The sequence below is a fragment of the Notamacropus eugenii genome, chromosome 1 (genome assembly GCF_028372415.1).
Source record: "Notamacropus eugenii isolate mMacEug1 chromosome 1, mMacEug1.pri_v2, whole genome shotgun sequence".
NCBI lineage: Eukaryota > Metazoa > Chordata > Mammalia > Diprotodontia > Macropodidae > Notamacropus > Notamacropus eugenii.
Genome location: NC_092872.1, coordinates 11,452,167 through 11,471,716, shown reverse-complemented (window position 1 = coordinate 11,471,716; position 19,550 = coordinate 11,452,167). Strand labels below are relative to the sequence as shown.

General features: G+C 48.6%; 1 protein-coding gene across 5 annotated transcripts in view; it reads right to left on the bottom strand.

The window, feature by feature from the left end:
• Positions 1-19,550, bottom strand: part of PTH1R (parathyroid hormone 1 receptor) — a 73,425-nt gene that overhangs the window by 16,299 nt on the left and 37,576 nt on the right. For 3 of the 5 annotated variants that reach the window (XM_072653291.1, XM_072653300.1, XM_072653310.1), the window contains 7 exons: positions 18,302-18,404; positions 14,466-14,591; positions 10,344-10,454; positions 9,391-9,509; positions 4,902-4,996; positions 2,066-2,252; positions 1,443-1,596 (listed from right to left, as the gene is read on the bottom strand). In XM_072653291.1, coding sequence (XP_072509392.1) covers positions 1,443-1,596; positions 2,066-2,252; positions 4,902-4,996; positions 9,391-9,509; positions 10,344-10,454; positions 14,466-14,591; positions 18,302-18,404 — 895 coding nt within the window. Of the gene's footprint in view, positions 1-1,442; positions 1,597-2,065; positions 2,253-4,901; positions 4,997-9,390; positions 9,510-10,343; positions 10,455-14,465; positions 14,592-15,338; positions 15,513-18,301; positions 18,405-19,550 lie in introns of those variants that run through there. The other 2 variants (XM_072653319.1, XM_072653328.1) reach the window with 2 other exon arrangements.

Here is a 19,550-nt window from a genome sequence, read left to right as displayed (position 1 = left end):
TCCAACCGTTAGGAGTAGCAATAATGGTGGGGAGGGAGGGAGAAAAGGAGGGCATGCTTGGCTCAGCCACCTCATCAGATAACAGAATAAAATAACTTTTAGGGCAGGAAAGGGCCTTGGAGATAAAGTAGCTAAATCTCACAGGTGGGCAAACTAAACCCCAGAGAGAAGAAGCAATATGCCTGATATGTAACAGAGATGAGATTTGAAACCAGGTCTTGTACCTTCCAACTTAAGATTCTCTTTCTCCTCTACCATGGAGTTTTTTAATCCCCTCACACACCTGCCATTATTGGGGCTGCCTGTTCATAATGAGCTGGTTCAGGGTGTGGTGGGCAAAGTTGGGTACCCGTTTTGTTAGAGGGGCCTCTGTGTATTCCTAAGGAGATGGGGGCTAGTAGGGCTCCTCTGGGAATTCCAGTGGTCTTGATCACAGGCTGTCAGATGGATTGGTGGGGAGAAGGTTAACATCCCAAATTCCAGGAATATTTTCTGCCAGAGACAGGACAAGAGAGCTACTAGGTAACGGTGGGCCCAACCCAGGGCTAAACAGGTGTCTTTGGTCATCATCTGCCGACCCCTGTTTTCTGGTTACAGACTGAGTTCTGACTCTAGTCACAGATTAAGCTCTGGAGCTGACCACTGACATTAAATCTTTGGAGGTCAGAGCTAGAAGAGACTTGGGAGTCCAACCTCCTCTTTTTACAGATGAGGAAGCTGAGGTTCATAGTAGAAGAGATTTGCCTAAGGTCACACAGAGAGCTAGGGGCAGAGCTGAGACTCCAGTCTCAGTCCTTTAATCCCTGCAGCATGCCCTACATCTCCCTGAACTTTAGTCCTTTCTGCGGCAGTGATCAGGTCTTGGGCCATGGTCCCATATTCATTTTCTGTCGTTGATAAAACTTCATTCCTATAAGGGCCCCTGCTGATTGGGAATAGTCAGCTCATTCTAGGTCTATGTGGGGGATTGCCTGAGGCACCTCTTGTATGTGGAGGCCGGACAGACAGTGTGCATGCATGTGTAAGGGGAATTTCCTGGTGTAGGAGCAGAATGATGAGGCAGCTACGGGACAGGTACACAGGACAGATATAATGTAATCCATATATGCACAGGGAGTTCTCATGGTACAGTTATAGAATCACACATGCATAGAGACATACCCACACACATGCAGACACAGTGTGTACATTAACCCATGGAGCTATAAAATGCATGTATGCTTATACACACGCACACACACACACACACACATGAACATGTGTCCACACACAAAAACCCACAAATACACACCTACCTTCCATCACAGACACACACACACATATACACACTTGCACACAGCCACAAGCAGGCATAAATTGCACATAGATAGCTGTATTAGGTCATTGCCAAGGGCAAAATGGGATGGTTCAAAGGTGGGCTTTTAGCATCCCAGTGGACATACCCCAGCCGAATAATGTGAAACCCCAGAGATACTTTTTCTCAGAGAAAAAAGCCATGAAGATGAGACTGTGAAGGTATAGGCCTTCCACCAGAATCCAGTAGTAGTTGGTGGTCAGGAAGTAGAGGAAGACGGTTACAGCCACTCTGCATCCCACCTGGATTGAGAGAAGACAATGGGCAGGGAGTTAGATGGAGTTGGTGATGCTTCCAGGGCTACCCTGTTTCAATCCACGCCCCAGGTGGAGAAGCATTCTGTTAGCATGGAGTTAGTCCTCCACGGACAATCCAAGATGGGAGAAAGCATATGGTACCCGTCCATATTTCACTTCCACCGTTGGAAGACTGAGCCACTTATTTATGTCTGATTATGTTCAGGCTGGTGTATAAATTACTTTGCACTTTCTTCTATTTACATGTTGGGGGTAAAGTGAGTGCTTAGGCCTCTGAGAAGTCTTCTGGGCTACATTCTTCTCTGGGAGGGGCCAGTAGTGGGAAGGGACACTGAAAGTGGGAAAATATAGGGAGGGAATGTCCAAAGGGGCAGCAGATGAGAATCTGGGGGGTGCAGGGTAGTTGGGCTGGGTGAGAAGGGACAGGACGTAGTCTGGGGCCTGGGACACTCACTAAACCCGCCTTATCAGCAGGGGAAGGCTCCGCGAAGGCCCTCAGCTCCTCCTCGGTGATGCGCTCAACTTCATCTGGGGAGGCCCCGGAGTAGAGCACGGCATCCTTGATGAAGATGCTTATGGCTCGGAGAATGAAGGACACAAAGAGGTGCATGTGGATATAGTTTCGGGTGCAATGCAGCCTTCTGGATGGGGCACAAGGAACAGGGCATCAGGTTAGCAGATGCTCACAGTGACCTACATGTCACAGGAAGCACTGACTGACCCCTTCCCTGCTCTGTCCTCTCCTCATGTTCTGGCCCCAGGTCTTTGATGAGCTCAGGAAAGAATGAACCATTTCTGTAACATTAAGAATGATAATAATATCTCCCATGTCACTCAAGACCTAATTCCTCTTTCTTCTTCATCAATTCTGTGACATGGGTAGTGGAAAGATCATTGTTCCCAATTTATGGTTGAGGTTCAGGAAGGTCAATTAGGTGCCTTTTAGCCTCAAAGTGAAGGCTGATTGCCTTCCTAGAAGAGAAAGTAGAAAGGCTGGAGGACCAGAGGATCAGAGCTTTAAAGGTCACCTAGTCTAATGCCCTCATTTTATATAAGGGGAAACTGAGGCCCAAAGAGGTTAAGGGATCAGCACACAGTGAGTGAACAGCAGAACAGGGAACCAAAGTTATATCTAGATAAGAAGAAAGATAAATCTACCAGGAATGATGACTAGCTTTGGAGAATAAAAACATGCACTGGTTCTGAATCATCTGTGTGTTGCATGGATAGCAGAAAGGAGACTACGTATTCTATCTTACTTGTCTGCCAATAAACTTCCACCTAAGTCCCTGCCCTTATACGTCATCAAGTCCAGCTTCGTTGAAGTTGTGTATATCAATCTGATAAAGTGACTATCAAGTCCTGAGCTGTAGAAGGCTGGGCCAGTATGGCATAAGCATGGCTAATTCCTAGCCATTTGGAAAGGCTTCAAGGATAGAGTGAGTCTCTGAGGATAGATTGTGTCTGTTATATGAGGACCAGCCTAGTTAAATTTGGGAAGGAAGGAAATGAAAAACTGTCTAATGAGATGTACTCTTTGGTCCCATGACACTGGCCTCCTGGCCCTGAGAGACCTTGTATCTCTCGGCTCTGGGCCTTTTCTTTGGCTGTCCCCCAGGCTTGGAATGCTCTCCCTCCTCCACTCTGACTACTGATCTCCTTGGTTTCCTATAAGTCACATCTTTTTCTGGAAGCCTTACTCAGTCCCTCTTAATTCCACTGTCTTCCCTCTGTTAATTATTTCCTATTTGTCTTATATATAGCTCACTCTGTATAGATTTTGTTTGCTACTTGTCTCTCCCATTAGATTCTAAGCTCCTTCAGGGTAGAGATTGTCCTTTGCCTCATTTTGTATTCCCAGCACTCAGCACAGTGCATGGCACGTAGCAAGTATTTCATAAATGTGCATTGATTGGATTGGGAGGTACGTTATAGATTCACAGGAGTAATAGAACTGGAAGAGACCTTAGAGTTCATCTGGACATGGAGACAGAAAGCCCTGGGTTGGACTCCCACCTGGGATTACTGTCCATATGTTAACCTCTCTGTGATTCAGTTTCTCCATTTATGAAATGAGGAGGCTGGATTAGATTGCCTCTAAATCTCTGATCCAGTGAAGCCCCCTCACTCTATAGATGAGGAAATTGAGCTCTAGAAAGTTTGGGTGATTTGCTCAAGGTCATCTAGGGACTGACTGAGAAATTCTGTGAATTCTGAGAGAGAACTGAGATTTAAACTGAGGTCTTCTGTTTCTCAATCCAGAGCTTTTTCCCCATGCCACACTGTGTTGGCCGAAGAAATGACTCCTGATGAAATCCCAGAACTTTGGAAATACTGTGGTAGTGAAGGAATTCTATTAATAACTGATAATAATAGTAACAACTGAAATTTATAAAGCACTTTAGTAACAAAGCACTTAACATCCATTATGTCGATAAATTCATGGGTCTAAATGGACAAACCACATTCACTCACTGAGCAGAGAAAACCAGTGGGGATGAATCAGAATTCAGTTGAGTTTTACATTCTTTCCCTTTTCTGAATTCTCATCTCCTTGTGGTGTCCCACTGGCCTTTTCATCCCCAAATACCCGAAACTGGGCTTCTCATGGGATCACAGATCAGAGAATGTCAGAGCTAGAAAGGACTGAACTGAGTTGAGAGTGTGCTGTATGTAAAAAGGGTCTACTGCTTTGCCTCACTTAGAATTTCTTTCTTCTTTTTTTTTTAGAAGGTGAAGCCTGACTGTGGTTCCAGGCCTGATTCTAACCAATAAGGGGAAACTTGTTGCCAAAAAAAGAAATTATAGGACCCTCAGGAGGAAGTGATCTCTCTGTCTGAGAGCGTGATAGATGAGGGGAAAACCAGGCCTATTCTGATGGGAATCTTACATTTTTGGCGTGCAGTTTTCAGAGATCAGAGAAAGGGGAGTTAGCATCCTGGGGCCCAAAATTCTATAGAGTAAATCCGCCTAGGAGACAAGGGAAGCTCTGAAGAATGCCCATACATGCTTCCAGAGGGTCTGCTCTCCCCCAGAATCTACACTCGATGACTTGTCTACAACCTGCTGAGCAGTGATGGAGATGGGATTGTGATTTCCTAACAGGCACCATGCATACTTCCTAGGCATTCTCTTTGGTCCTGCCCTCAGACCATGCCCCCTAACACTCCCTGCTCTAGGTTCCTGGCTCCCTGATTTTCTTGTGTCACCGTTCAGTTGGGTTTCGGACATCTAGGGAGTGGGAAATCGGGCCCTCTCGGATCTCAGTAGCTAGGGCTTCAGTGCCTTACCTAAAGTAACCCAGGATCAGCACAGCCACAGTGAGGGAGCTCAGAGACATGGAGTAGCCCACAGTATAGATCATTCCAAGGCGATCAAAGACTTCCTGAAGGCCAAACAGAAAAGAGTCAGTAGGAGGAGGAATCCCAGGGAATGTTTAGGGTCATGGTGGGGAAACCTTGCTATCCCCAGATCAGCATCAAGGAAGCAAAGGATAAGAATTCTCTCCTCAGGGAACCTTTTGGCTGAGGAGGGCCTCTAAGGGAGGAGGTGGAGGAACACAGAATGTATACACAGAATTTGTATACATATAACAATGTAACATATATGTTTATATACATAAATGTACGTATCTATTCTTACACATGTAATATATGTATATGTGTATATAGGTATATATAGCTGTATAAGGATAATCACATATACATACATATGTGCATACATGTAAGTATATAAGATTATCCTTAGCAGGAAGGAGATAGGGGTGTAGGCCGGATTCTAAATGGTGTGAGGAGATGAGAGGCAGGAGGAATTAATCAGGGACGGGCTCCTGGAGGAGAATTTTGAGCAAGGCTTTTGTTTTATACTTTTTTCTTACGTTCCCCTCAGACAAGGGGCACCCTGGAGGCAGTACCCTCATTTGCCCTTTCAGTCTGAGGACTAGTGTTTCCCCAATACTTCTGAGAACCAAAGACCAACTCCTTACCAAGGTGGGAGCTAGTGCTTGGGGGTTATCCCTATTCCCTAGCCTTGTTAGGTTCAGTTGCCCCCTCAGAGGCTGGCCCAATTCCCAGAGCTGAGGAGGAGGTGGCTGATGTCACCGGGCAGGGATCCCAATGCATCGTCTTGATCTCAGGTTCTGGACCACATGTGAGCCAGGGCTCTCCGCACCTCCCTGCCCAGTGGTAGCTGAGCAGCCCTTCCTGGAAATCTCGCCACCGGTCAGGCCAGTGCCAACATAAGGGGCTGGGAAAGAGGGAATGGGAGTCCGGCCAGGTAGTACTGGGGCACTGGGGGAAGTTTCATCAGGGAAGATGGAGTCTATAAATGAGAAAGCAGAAAGGGCAGATGGGGTGACCCAGCTCAGCAGAGGCTCTCCATAGGTAGAGTTTCTTGATTTAGTGTCCTTGAACTGGGGATGGGGAAGACCTGGCCCCCCTCTGAAGGGGAGGTTTGGAGAGAGGCAGAGACAGACCAACAGATAGACAGAGGTAGATCTCTCTTCTGTCCATGCCTTTGCTGAGATTTACTCCCATGCTTGGAATGCCCCCCCCCCCCCTTTCAATTCAGATGCCGTCTCTTTCCTGAAACTTTCCTTGACACAGGTCCTCCTGAAGCCTCCTGTCCATCCTGGCCCCCTACCCGCCTTTACTGGAGGTGATATGTCCTTGTACTTCTCCCTGGGCTTTGCCTGGACCTTTCATTTTCACTTATTTCAGCTTTCTTCTATTGGGATTTTTCGTGTAATTATCCTTCTTCCCCTCCCACCCCCCGTTCCCCTTAGAGCTAGATCTCTGTCAAGTTTATCTTTCGTATTCCTAGTGCCAAGCCCAGCACAGCCATATGATAAATGTTTACTGAATTGGCTTGAGGTAGATTCTAAGATGGAAAGACTGGGAGAGGGACAGGGAGGGAGAAAGGGGGAGACATATAGAGACAGTGGAGGGACAGGAGGAGGCAGAGGACGACTGAGACAGAAGGAGATGCTGAGACAAGGATATACACCCAAAGACACAGAGATAAAGTAAGTAGAAGGGAGAAACATCTAGAGGGAGATAGAGATATCAGGCCAAGATAGAGAGGAGAGACAGAGCTCAAGAAACGTGGAGCTGGAGGGATGGAGAGGGGGAGGGGAGGGGCCGGAGGGCTGGCAGGGCAAAGCTGGGGAGGTGGGGCAGGCCAGGGCCACGCCAGCGGCTGGTAGCTGTGTGATGCTCATTAAGGACGACGCAGCCTGAATGCTGAGCGGAGGGAAAGCCAAGCTGTTGTTGTTGGCTCCTTGCCCTGTCCCAAGCCCTCGGAAATAAATCCGAGGCAGGAGGCCCAGCCCCGCCTGCTTGCCTGGCCACCAGGGCCTTCCCGTCAGGGAGAGAAGAGGGGGGTTGAAGCCCAGCCACAGACTGGGAGGAGAGGAATGAATCTGTTGTCCTGGTCCCCAAAGCAGGCCAGGGAGGCCTTCTATCCTGCTCTTCCTTTCCTATTTCATTTCAGTCACTTTTCCCTGGCCTCTTCACAAGGGACATGAAAATCCCCATTGTGTGTTCCTTGGCAGGCGATAGGGCCCTGCAGAATGGGGTAGCGAGGGGTGTCAGCGACGAGGGGTTGGAGTGTACATCCCCTAGGCCTCTGCCGTGAGTATAGGTGTTGATTATATTGGCTAGTTATCACCTTGGAAGTCCCTTAGAACAGGTCCTCCCCCTACATCTAGCACTCATGGTGGGTTCCAGGCTCAGCTCTGATGTTTTACTAGTTCTGTGGTCCTGGGTTGGCTGATTAACCTCTCATCTGGGAGTCAGGGATAAAGACGCTCCTTATCTCACAAGGGCCATTGTAAGAAAGACACTCTAAATCTTAAAGTGCTAAAGGAAATGGGAGACATTATTTAGGACAAATAGGGAAGGAAAGGGGTAAGTCTCAGGGCTACCCGGTACACACACACACACACACACGTATATATGTATAAGTATAGATGGATGGATGTATGCACATATATATCCATATCTATATCTCTTTTTACCTTCTCAAAGGATGGAGCAAGAGAAGGTGAAGCTCTGACTAGAACTGGAGGGACTGAGGTCAGACACTAGGAAGACCATTCAAACCATCATTGGGGAATACTGAGTATTAGAGTTATCCATCTTTCTGTCTTATCCCCCTACCATATGGTAAGATCCACAAAGGCAATAAGGTTCTTACCTACACTTTCTGTCTCCCTCAGTGCCTAGGACAGTGTTGGGCCTTAATGTTTAGAGAATGTATGGCTAGGCAGGGAGGTAAATGATGGGGATGGTGGTGGTGATGAATTCACCTTTTCTGGAAGAGGTTAAAGAATAGGAGAGATCTGACTCAATTCCCTAGTACTGTCCCCTCACAACCCACCCCAGTCCATCTGCGGCTGTACGAGTCATGATGGGAAAACAGAGAGATGGGTGAGAGGGCTACTCGTCAGCCCAGGGAAGGAAAAGTGGAGGAATAAGGAGGACCTTAGGGCAGTTCATGGTCTCCTTTGGGGGAACAGTGCCAAGCGCAGAAGACAGGACAGAAACCTTGGCCCAGGAAGTTGGAGCTCTGAGAACTATCTCCCAGGGGCCTTGGGAGATGTCTCCCCTTCCCCAGTAAGCACGTGTGAGGAACACCATTATCTTTTTCTGATGCAGAGGGATAGATTTGCCCCTTCTCTGCTCCATGATCTCTATGTCATCTCACTTTGGCCTCTGTTTTACTCTGCAGGGATGAAGAAATAGATGAACAGAGCAGTTCCTTGCTTTTCTAGGCAAACTACAACGTCCTCAGGTTCCCCCCTTTACCAAACACTCTGACCCTTTGTAGGTAGAGCTAGAAATAGCTTTGAGAGGGATTCTGGGGAGGCAGGGACAGTGGATTAGAACTAGGTGTCTGGTATACTTTAAGTCTCTAAATAGCCTCACACCCGACTGTCTCCAACTTTTATTTGGCTCATTCCCTGCCCAAGAACCTTCAATAGCTCCCTATTGGAGGATAACCCATCCCCCATCCTTTAGCTCAGCATTGGAAGCCCTTCATAATCTGCCCCCCATCCTCCCATCCAACCTTCTCTCTCTCTCCACTGCTCTTTACTTCTGCTCAGCTGCTGCTCTCTTACTTGCCCCATGCATAGGTCAAACTAATTTCTCTCTGTACTTTTGATTCCTCCCAAAAGGGTCCCTCCCAGCCCTGAGGTTCAATAAGGCCCCTCATTACACTGACATGTTCTGAGGCCCTCCCAGCTCTGACATTCTGGGATTTGTTTAGATTTCTCCAATTTCTCTGACCCTCACTGAGCTCCCTCCTTCCAATTCCTGTCACTTTTCCAGTTAGAACCACAACATTGCCCAGTTGTTCATACAGTGTTTTATGTGTTTAATATGCATGAGTTCTAGACGATAAGTTCCTAGAGGACAGTGCTAGGTCTCCCCCTTAGGTTAGGGCTCCATCAGAGCAGGTCCTATGTCTCTCCTTCAGATCAGAGGCTCCCTGGGGTCAAGAGCTGTATCTCTCCACTCGGTCCCTGAGTTCAGGGACTGAGCTGTCCATCCTTGACTCTGGACCTTAAGTGACCTTTGGGAAACTTAGTTCATAGTTGATGAGGGACAGAGGAACAAGACATGGTTGTCAGAACCCTGGAGAAAACAAGGGGGAAGGGTCAGCTAGGGGCTGGGGAATTCCCTAAATTCAGAGTTAAGTTCCCTACTGGGCATAGAGGAAAGGTGCCCTATGCTTGGGTCAGAGTTTAGAGCAGAAGATGAAGACATAAACACGTACCCGTTCCCGGGTCTCGTTGGTCAGAAACTTGACACACTCGCTGTAATTCGCCCATGTCCGGTTGTTCCCAGGTACCAGCTCCCAGCTGCCATTGCTGTCACAGCGCCGATAGGCTCGGCCTGGCCAAGGAAGGGAGAAGGGACAGGAGGCCTGGTGGGTGAGGAATTGGGCCAGCAGGCAGCTGGGACCATTCCTCCCAATTTCTGGAGAATATTTTTCTGCCAGAAAGCCTTCCCATACTATTACTGCCTCCTTAGCTCCCCACTCTCCTCTCCTTGGTGAGACATAAAAGAAGGCAGAGTATGTCCAGGCCAGTAACTCTGAGGGATTCCAGGAAGTGCCTTAGTTATGGGGCCAGGTAATCTGGGGAGTAGTCGGAAGGATAACAAGGAAAGGTTGAAGGAGAATTAAGGTGAGAGAAGAGACAGGGAAAGAGAACAGGAGAGGCAGCAGATGAGAGGGAAGAGGAGAGAGGGACAAATGCCGTGGAGAGAGAAGAGAAAATCAGGACTCAGAAAGAATAAGTCAAAGAGAACAGAGGGAAGAGATAGTGAAAAGGGCTGAAAAGAAAGGAAAGGGGAGAGAAGCTGAAGAAGAAAAGACAGAAGAATGAGATACGAGGAAAGAAGAGAGAAGAGGGAGGAGAAAGGAAAGAGAGATGACCCGTGGGAAAAAAGATTGAAGGGAGAAGTCAGGGGGAAGAAGAAAGAGGACAGAGGGGAAAGGATTAAGAAGAAAGGAGGGGGAGAAGAAAGAACAGAAAAGAGAGGAGAGAAGGAAGCAAAGAGCAGGGAGAAGGAAAGATGAGAGGGAAGGGAAAGGGAGAGACATCACTGAGGAAGCCAGGTTCCAGATAAGTCCCTTGCACCTGACAAGGAAGGCTTCACACCTAGCCTTCTTATGCTCCCTTCTGGCAGAGGTGAAAGCTGGCAGCAGCGCCAAGGTGGGTGTACCTTTGTGGTTGAAGTCGTAGATGTAGTCAGGGCAGGGCACGGCCACCACCTTGCCTGGCACTCCAGCAGGCCAGCACAGAATGTTGTCCCACTCAGGTAGGCAGAAGCCATCTGTGGGGGCATAGATACTATTGGAGACCCACATGGCCAGACACGGAGACTAATGTCCAGAGGCACTTCAGTGGAGGAGAGAGCTGCTGGCATGCCTGGCCCAAAGCCAATGGAGTAGTTTGCTCTCTGCCCCTCCCTACCTTCACTCCAGCCCTCACCCGTGGCTTGACTCAGAATCTCAGAATGTCAGAGCTGGAAGGAACCTAAGGTCATAGAACAGAGGGGCTGCAGTGGATCTTAGAACATAAGATGCCACAACTGAAAGAGCCCGCAGGACAAAAGACAGGACAGAAGGAACCTTAAAACATAGTTATTGAGGTTGTCAGTGGCAGAAAGGACCTTAGAACAATTAATAGCTGATGCTTCAAGGTTTGCAAAGCAATTTGCATATATCTCTGGGAGGTAAATGCCTTTACTATCCCCATGTTAAGGATGAGGAAACTGTGACACAGAGAGAAACTTGCCCAGGGGCCACACAGTGAGTAAGAGGCTGGGTTTAAACTCGAGTCCTGAATTCAAGTCCAGTGCTTTATTCACTATGCCATCTAGCTGTCTTCTAAGAGCAGAGACTATCAGGAAAACAAGGGACATTAGAACGTAGAACCCAGAATGCTAGGACTGAAAGGGACATTAGAACCCCAAATGTTAGAATAGAAAAGAGCCTCAGGCATTGTGAAGCTCAGTCCTCTTGTTTTGCAGAATAGGAAACTGAGGAACACAGAGATATGAAGTGATCTGCAAAGTCACATAGCCAGTTTTTTGTAGATCTGGGACTAGAATCGGTGTCTCCTGATTTCTAGCCCAGGGCTCTTTTCCCCATTATAAACACCCCTCAACTCATCTAGGGACCTCAGTGGTAGCCCCTCAAGCCCAGACCTTCCTCTTCCACCCTGCCTTGGCAGTTTTTCCATCCTTTGCCAGTCTAGTTCTCAAGGAACTACCATCGAAAACAAGACCATCCTAGAACTTAATGAGCACTTGTGTTGATGGCTGAGAATTGTTTCAAATGAGTGAGACTTTTCCCCTTTGTATCTAGAATGATGACTTCTATTTCTAATAGCACATTAAGGACTTATAAAGTATTTCTTTTACCACCACTCAGTAAGGGAGAGAGGGAAAATATTAGAATTCCCATTTTGCAGATGATGCAATTGGTACTCTGAGAAAGGGACAAGCTCAGGGTCCCACTGCTGGGAAGTAGCAAAGCCACAATTCCAGTTAAAACCTCCTCATTCTCAATCATCCAGCTGCTTGACCTCTACAAGAAGTGAGTGACCTGGCCTGGGAGTCAGAAGTCTTGGGTTCCAGTCCAGGCTGTATTTGTTGTGTGGCCTTGGGTAAGTCCTTTACCTTCTCTGGGACTTCTCAGTTTCTATCAATTAGTAGTGAAGGCTTTCACAAAGAAGTCATGTTAAAATGAGTCGCTGGATGGGAAAATACCCAGGACTTGTAATAAGACGTTGCTATTTTTTTCATAGACCTAGAGAGGGGGATGCCTTAATTCAAAAGAAGGAAATGCTAATGGTGGACACTCAAGGAGTAGACCAGACTGACAGGGGAGATTTTGTTGGACCAGAGGCCTCTCTGGAGAACTTCCCACTACACAGAGTAGATAGTTGCCTCCCTACCTGTAGTCAAGGCTGATCAGGTTACAAAACTGCTATGTGACCTCAGGTGGCTTGGGAACCCATCATCTCACTTGCTCTGTTTCTTTTCAGGGGAGTCCTCCCACCCCAGGAAATGCCTCTGACCCCTCTTCTAGCCTTTTCCAACTTTCCCCTCTCCTTCTCACCACAGGATACTAACCATTGGATTGTTCCCCACCCCACCCCCACCCCCCAACCTGGAAAGAGGCTTTCACAGCCGGCCCCCATGAAAAGGGACTCTGTCCCAGGCCTGGTCCATCCTCTTGGCCACATCCCTTCCCAAGACTCCCCCAACTCCTGCTTCCCGAATGCCTCACCCCACAATATCCCCTTGTCTCCTTGATACCCTCCCAAACCTTGGCCTGCTGGGGGGAGTGTGGGAGGGATCCTGTGGCCTGGGGAGGGGGCCAGGAGGATGGGAAGCCACCCCAGGTAACCACTGCTCCACAGATGTGGCTGCAGCTGGAATCTAGCTCCAGAAGGCCACTGGGCACCAAACAATCTGGAGTTCTGCTTTCTCTATGTGTCATCTCTCCCTCACCTGTCTGTCTTGCTCTATGCCTTTCCTTTACCTTTTTTCTCTTTTTTTCACTCTCTTTTTTCTTCCTTCCTTCCTTCCTTCCTTCCTTCCTTCCTTCCTTCCTTCCTTCCTTCCTTCCTTCCTTCCTTCCTCCTTCCCTTCCTTCCTTCCCTCCCTCCCTCCTTCCTTCCTTCTTTCCTTCCTTTTTTCCTTTCTCCCTTCTTTCTTTCCTTCCTTCCTTCCTTCCTCCCTCCTTTCCTCTTTCCTTTCCTTCCTTCCTTCCTTCCTTCCTTCCTTCCTTCCTTCCTTCCTCCCTTCCTTCCTTCCTTCCTTCCTTCTTTCCTTCCTTCCTTCCTTCCTTCCTTCCTTCCTTCCTTCCTTCCTCCCTTCCTTCCTTTCCTTCTTCCCTTCCTCTTTCCTTTCCTTCCTTCCTTTCTTCCCTCCCTCCTTCCTTCCTTCCTTCTTCCTTTGCTCTCTCCCCATCTCTTGCTCTCTTGAACCTGTTTTTTCTCATTTTCTCTTTCTCCCCCTTACACTTCTCTTTTCCTTAGCCTCTCTCTCCTCATGTCTTTAGATCAACCTCTTTCTCTCCCTTCTCTCTGCCTTTTTCTCCCACATCTCTTGCTTCTCTCACTTTTTCTTCAATTCCAGATCTGCATTTTTTTAGGGTTCCTGGCTAGGATCTCCCCCTTCTCCCAGCCTGTTTTCTTTGGATTGTGGATGGGAGGGAGGGAACAGCCTAGGCTGGGAACAAGGCTTCCTCAGCCCTTTCCCACTCTCCTCCCCCTGGAACTGTGTCCCCTTTCTGGGCCTTTTCTCTTTTCCAACCTAGGCCAAAAATTTCCCAGCTGTCCTAGCTCCCAATGCTGCTCCTCTACCTCATTCTAACTTGAGATTTCTTCCAGGGAGGCTTTCAGGATTAATCCCATGGGGGGAAGTCTCTTCCAGCTTCTGAAGGCTGACTCTCCCTTCTTCCTCCCCACTCCCCAATGTCCAGATCCTTGAAATGTATTTAAAAATCTTATCCAGACAAATCTATTTATCTGGTCTATAAGCTGTACCCCTTCCCCCTCCTCCAAACAGTGTGGGGACTAAGTCTGAGTCTCCTGCTCTGCCAGGTTACTTAGACTGAATCCTGTCTCTGCAACTGTATGACCTTGAACAAGGTATTTTCCATTTTTGTGGCTCAGTTTCCCCCTCTATAAAATGAGTGGGCTGGAGTCAATGAGCTCCAAGGTCCCTTACCTCTCTAACAATCTGCAGATCTAAGAAGCTTTCCCACCCTTTGGCCTCTCTGCTTCCTTAACTGTTCTCCATCTTTCCTATCCCAGCTCAAGGATCATCTCCTCCAGGAAGCCTTCCCTGCAGACTTCTGGGAGTCCCTGTTGTGATCCCCTCTTATCCCGTGGGGCCTGATGGCTTGCCTTAAGCCTCCTTTACTTTGCACATGCTTATTACCTATTTTAGGAAAATTATCCATCTTGGAATTTTGGATCTGTGAGGGACCTTACAAGGTCACGTACTCCCAAACCCTCATTTTGCAAAGGGGGGAATGAAGGTCCAAAGGAGGGAAGGGATCTGCCCAAGGTTGCAAAGCAAGGCCATAGCTGAACCATTACTAAAAGTCAGGTGTTCTGACTCAGCCTTGACCTCTCTCCATTACTCCATATCCTCTCCATTATTTCATATCTTTGTTTTCTCCTATTATGGATCAGGTTACAATTAGATACACAGAGAAGTCGATAGAGAGGCAAGCTGGCAGAATGGGAAGAGTCAGGACCAGGGTGCCCCAGTGGGAAGCCCCCCTATCCCTGGGGGCCTGTGGCCTGTGGGGGTGGTACCTACCCTGGAGCCGGCTCCTGTCAGACACTTCCCCAGCCTCCTCTGCCTGGGAATAAAGTTTTTCTGCAGGTTTCTCCTTCTTTGCCTTTCCAGACTTCGACATCCAGTCTTTGGCTGATTCAGCAAGTTCTGGCAGATAAACAAGGGGTGTGTGTGTCATTATTCTGCACAAAGGCTCTAATTGGCCTTTTTGCCTCCCCTTACCCCAAACTCTACCATCCCCCCCATCTGATTGCTATGGAACTATCTTCTCAGAGGCAGGGGGTTGAACAAAATGACCCCATAGCGCCATGGAGAAGCGTTAGACCCCACTGACTGTGAGTCTGCTGATGCCTTCCCGCATTGGGGGGGAAAGGGGGGTCGCTAAGTATTAGAGTTGTAGAAGGCCTTCTGATTAGTTGCAAGGGGGTAGGAATAGATTGAGAAGCAAAAGTAAACAGGGGAAATGAGGGGGTCAACCAAACTCCTGTGTCAATTAAAGAGTTAAACATCTGTGTCATTAAAAGAAAATGTTTAGAACCATTGAACATATGATCGATTGATCATTTAATTAAATCAAAATCCTACATCAGGGAAGAAAGGAGAGAGAGGGCAAGGTTAAGGAGAAAAGTGAAGCTAGAGGCTGTGTGTCTGTCTTTCAGAATTGAGGGGCTCAAGGAGAGATGATGTCCAAAGAAGGACAACGAGCATTGCAGGGATGGGCTCTAGGCACAGAACTGAAGAGTGGAGGCATTCTGTAAGCCCCTCCCTCTATCCCAGCTGCTAGACCCTCAATCGGGAGGGCATGGGGATGGGGGCGCAGATCTGTTTCAGGCTTCACCCTAACTCCTGCCCCCTTTTCAGCTGAGCATTGCTCTTAGCGGCTTGGCCCTGTACCTGCTGGGGAAGGGGCTCCTTATCTGAGACTTCTCCTGCTCCTGGGGGGCGGGGTCTGTACGTGGAGGTGCCTGAGGTTCTCCTTCCCCACCCCTCTGCATGGAAGATTCCCAGCTTCTCTCCTGGCTGGAAAGGACTTCCTCACATCTGACTCAAATCCTTCTCACTTCAGCGTCAAGTCTGGTTCCTCTTGCTGGGCCTCCAATATCTGGAAACCATTGGGATGGCTGGGATGCTGTTGGATTGGCTGGGGCCTGGCCACAAAGGGGAGGGGGAGAGAGACAGGGAGCAGGAGAGGAGGAAAGAAGGGAGAAGGAAAGAGAAGAGGGGAAAGGGAGGGAGGGGGAGAGGTTGAGAGGGAGAGACTGAGAGAGGAGGAGGGTGGGGGGAAAGAGAGACAGAGGAAAAGAGGAACGGGGAGGAGGAGAACGGGGAGGGGGGAAGGAGAGGGGGAGAGGGAGAGACAGACAGACACAGGGAAAGTCTGTCTAGACTTGTGTGTAGTATTTTTAAACTTCTATTATTGTTTCTTCCCTTTTGCCTTGGGCCAGGTGGGGAACACATTAAAAGGGGGGGGGGGTGTTTCAGGGAATCCCTGAATAGTTTCTCTTGGGGGAGGGACAAAACAGAGTTGAGAAGGACATTCGGGAAGGGAAGGAGATGGGTGAAAAGTCTGGCAGTGGGCAGGCTGGCTGGGGCAGGAATGAGAGGGGGAGGGTCTTTGGATGGAAATTGTGTTTGTAGAAGAGCTGAGGAAACTGGAGTGGGTGGGGGAGGAGGAAAATGGGGGGAGGAGTGTGTGAGGTAAAAAAGAGAGAGAGAAGTAGCAAGGAAGAAACACATAGAGACAGAGAGAAAGAGAGGAAGGAACCAGAAGGGATCTGTCTGTGTGTAGGGCTTGTGTGTGTAAGGATGCATAGTGTCGTGGGTTTGGACCAGAGGATAGTCCATCGCTGAGGAGTCAGGGTGGAAGAGCGAAAAGCAAGGCTCCGTCCCCAACTGACAAGTCACCCCACTCTGGGCTGAGCCCTAGCCCTGGTCACAGAGACCTGACACCAGCCCCAGGCTGACTCCTGAGCTCTGTCAAAGACGGAGCACTGACCGATGGTCCCTCCTTAGCCCTCAGACCTCTCCCCTGATTAGATCTTGGAGCTGGATGTCTTTCTCGGACAACTCTGTCTCTCATCGCTCAACTTACCCATCCCTTCCATACCTATAGGATACTCAGTGGCAGTGAGTGGGGAGGGGAGGGAGCAGGATCGGTAGGTAGGGAACAAACCTAGGTCTGCTGGAGCCTAGCCCAGCCGTGGGACATGAGCTTTATCTCAGGATCATCTTTAATCTACCTAAACCATCTAAAGCAGACCCGGTCATAGGCTCTTCTCTAGGAAAGGAGAATCCTTGTCCTTGCTCTGCTCTCTCAAGTTAGGGGTGCCCTGAAGGCAGAGGCTGGGGCTGTCTCCCCCCAGACCATGGGGTTTCCTTAGGGCAAAGCCTGTGCACTCCCTTCAGAGCCAGGATTCACTGTTGGCAAAGGCCGTCTTCCCCTCGGACCAGAGGACAAGGGGTGTGTCTCCCCCTGCCTAGGGGCTCCCTGTGCATTCCAAAAAACTGAAGGAATGCTTAACACTTGGCTTGACAGCCTGGACTCAAAAGAGAAAACCCTAGTGACCCTCAAGCCCCTCTTCTAATGGAAAGTGAGCTCTTGCTGTGGAAGTCCCTCCCCTTCAGGTGACGGGGACTTTGGCCTTTGTCCTCTCTCCTCCTATTGGGCACTACAGATTTCCTCACTGCCCCCATCACCTTCTAATACCCCCTCCCCAACCAGTCCCTGGGGGACTGGAACGGAAGGGAGGAAATAGCTGTGTTTGTCTTCTGTTTGGTGGCCTGGCCACCACTAATAATATTAGAGAGACAAGAATTGGTGGCTTTAATGGTGTCTAATTAGCCCCAATCACTGCTTCCTGGAATTGTAGTCTGGGCCCCTTAAGGAGCAGAGATGGGGGAGGGGAAGAGGAGATAAATGGTCTGGAGGGAGCCAGGGGAGCACCCACTCAGGGTGTCCTCAACCTAGGGGAGAGACAAAGTCCTTTCCCCAGCGAAGCCTCTGCACTGAAGGGGAAGATTGGGAAACCAGGACCCTAACCTCAGGAAGTTTCTGGTGTGAACTGATCAAGTTTTGGGCCCATCCAGGGGAGAGGATGTTTGTACTAAAGTTAGTGAAGGGAGAGGCTCCCAAATCTCAGGAGTTCACTGTGGGACACTCTTATTATGCTTATTTGGAGGGCTCCAGAGGACAAACCTAGGGCTAAGTAGGTAGAAGTTACAGGGAGGCTGATTTCAGCGGGGCATGCACACAACTGCCTGACGTGACAAGAGTGTCCTGAGCTGCTTTGGGAGGTGGTGAGTTCCCTGTCAGAGGAAGGGTCCAAGTAAACTGAAGGATCCTTTGGTCAGGGAAGCTAGAAAGATGATTCCCACACAGGGTTGGCCTAAACCTCTGAGATTTCTTCCAGTTCAGAGATTTGGTGATTCTGTCATCCCAAGATTCTAGAATTTTTTAAAGAGGCTAAGTTTATGATTCTAAGAACCCTCTGTCCAGAGATGGGCTCAATTTGCTGCAGGAAAGGGTCCCAGAAACAGTTTCAAGTGGAAATAGCTTTGCCAGGTGTTTGGAGATCTCTCCATGGGACTGGATTCCAGTGCTATCCTCCCCCAGCCTTGTATAGTAGAAATACCCCTGGAATTCCTACCAAAAGACCTGAGTGTGAGTTCCCAGTAAAGGTGGGTGTCCAGAGGGGCACTGAACAGAGAAACCCGGGCTGGGAAGCGGCTTCTCAGCTGCTCCTCCTTCCCCTGGGCAGCCTTGGAGGTGTGGCAGACAAGGGAGGTGCTGGCCTCCCAGGGAGCGTATGTAAATGAAGTCTGCCGTCATGCTGCATGCTGGGAAACTCCCAACTCACCAGAGACCCTGAGGACCTCCTTAACGCGCTGCTCGCACTGGGCGTGGGCATTGTGTAGGAGGATGATCTGCTCCTCCTTGGTTATGACATCATCAGCATCCACCTACGGGGAGGAAGGAGGAAGAAGGGGGATAGGTTAGATTGTAGGCAGGACTTCCTGAGTAGACAAGGAGCCGGACCCAACTTGCCACTCCCTCCCTGTCTGCAGCAGACAGCTCCTGCTGGGATCCATAGCCTCTATGGTCTGGAAGATTTGTTACAATGGAATTGGTTTGGGGCTGGGAGTCAGGAAACCAGGACTCAGGCCTTAGCTTTGATGGTCACTGTCTGAACTTGGCAATCCCGGTTACCCCTCGGAGGCTTAGTGAAGTGAGGAGGAGAGTAGGGGTGGCCCAGATGACCCCCAAGATTCCTCCTGGCTCTATTTATTATGGCACTACGTTTCATTTTCTAAGGACCCTTAGTGTAGCAGCCTAATTCTTTCTCTATTTAGCGTTCTGTGGTGTCACAGGATGAATGTTAAATTTGAAATAAGAAGGGGACAAACATTTATATAATACTTACAACACACCAGAAACGAGACTAAAAGCTTTACAAATATCATTTCACTTGATTATCACAATAACTTTGGGAGGTAGGTGCTGCTATCATTCCCATTTTACAGTTGAAGAAACAGAGGCAAACTGAAGGTAAGTGACTTACCTAGGGTCATACAACTAGCAAACATCTGAGGCTAGATTTGATTTCAGGTCTTCTTGACCACAGGCCCAACCGTCTATCCACTGAGCCACCTAGGTGTAAATTCTGATTTTGCTACCTATTAGCTGTGAGGCCTTAGGCCAATAATTTTTTTTTCTGAGTCTCAATTTCCTTCTTTGCAAAATGAAGGGAGGTTGGATTTAGGGGTTCTTGGCCTGGCATCCATGCATTTTTTTTAAATTGAAAATTATTTCGATGATTTTCAATTTGTAATCTGATGCATTGTTTTATGCATTAACAACATTATTCAGAGAAGGGTTCCTTAACTGTCACCAGACCACCAGGTCCAAGACTTTGGGTCCAGGACACAAATAAGTGAAGAACCACTGGTTTAGATAGTGTCTAGAGTCCTTTTATTTTCAATGGCTAGGTGCCACTGACACTCTAAGGTTTATAACAGCTGGGTAAGGTGACTAGTGAAAAGATGATCATCTCTGTTTTCTAGGGGAAACTGAGGCATAGGAAAAGATAACACGATCAGCTGAACTAG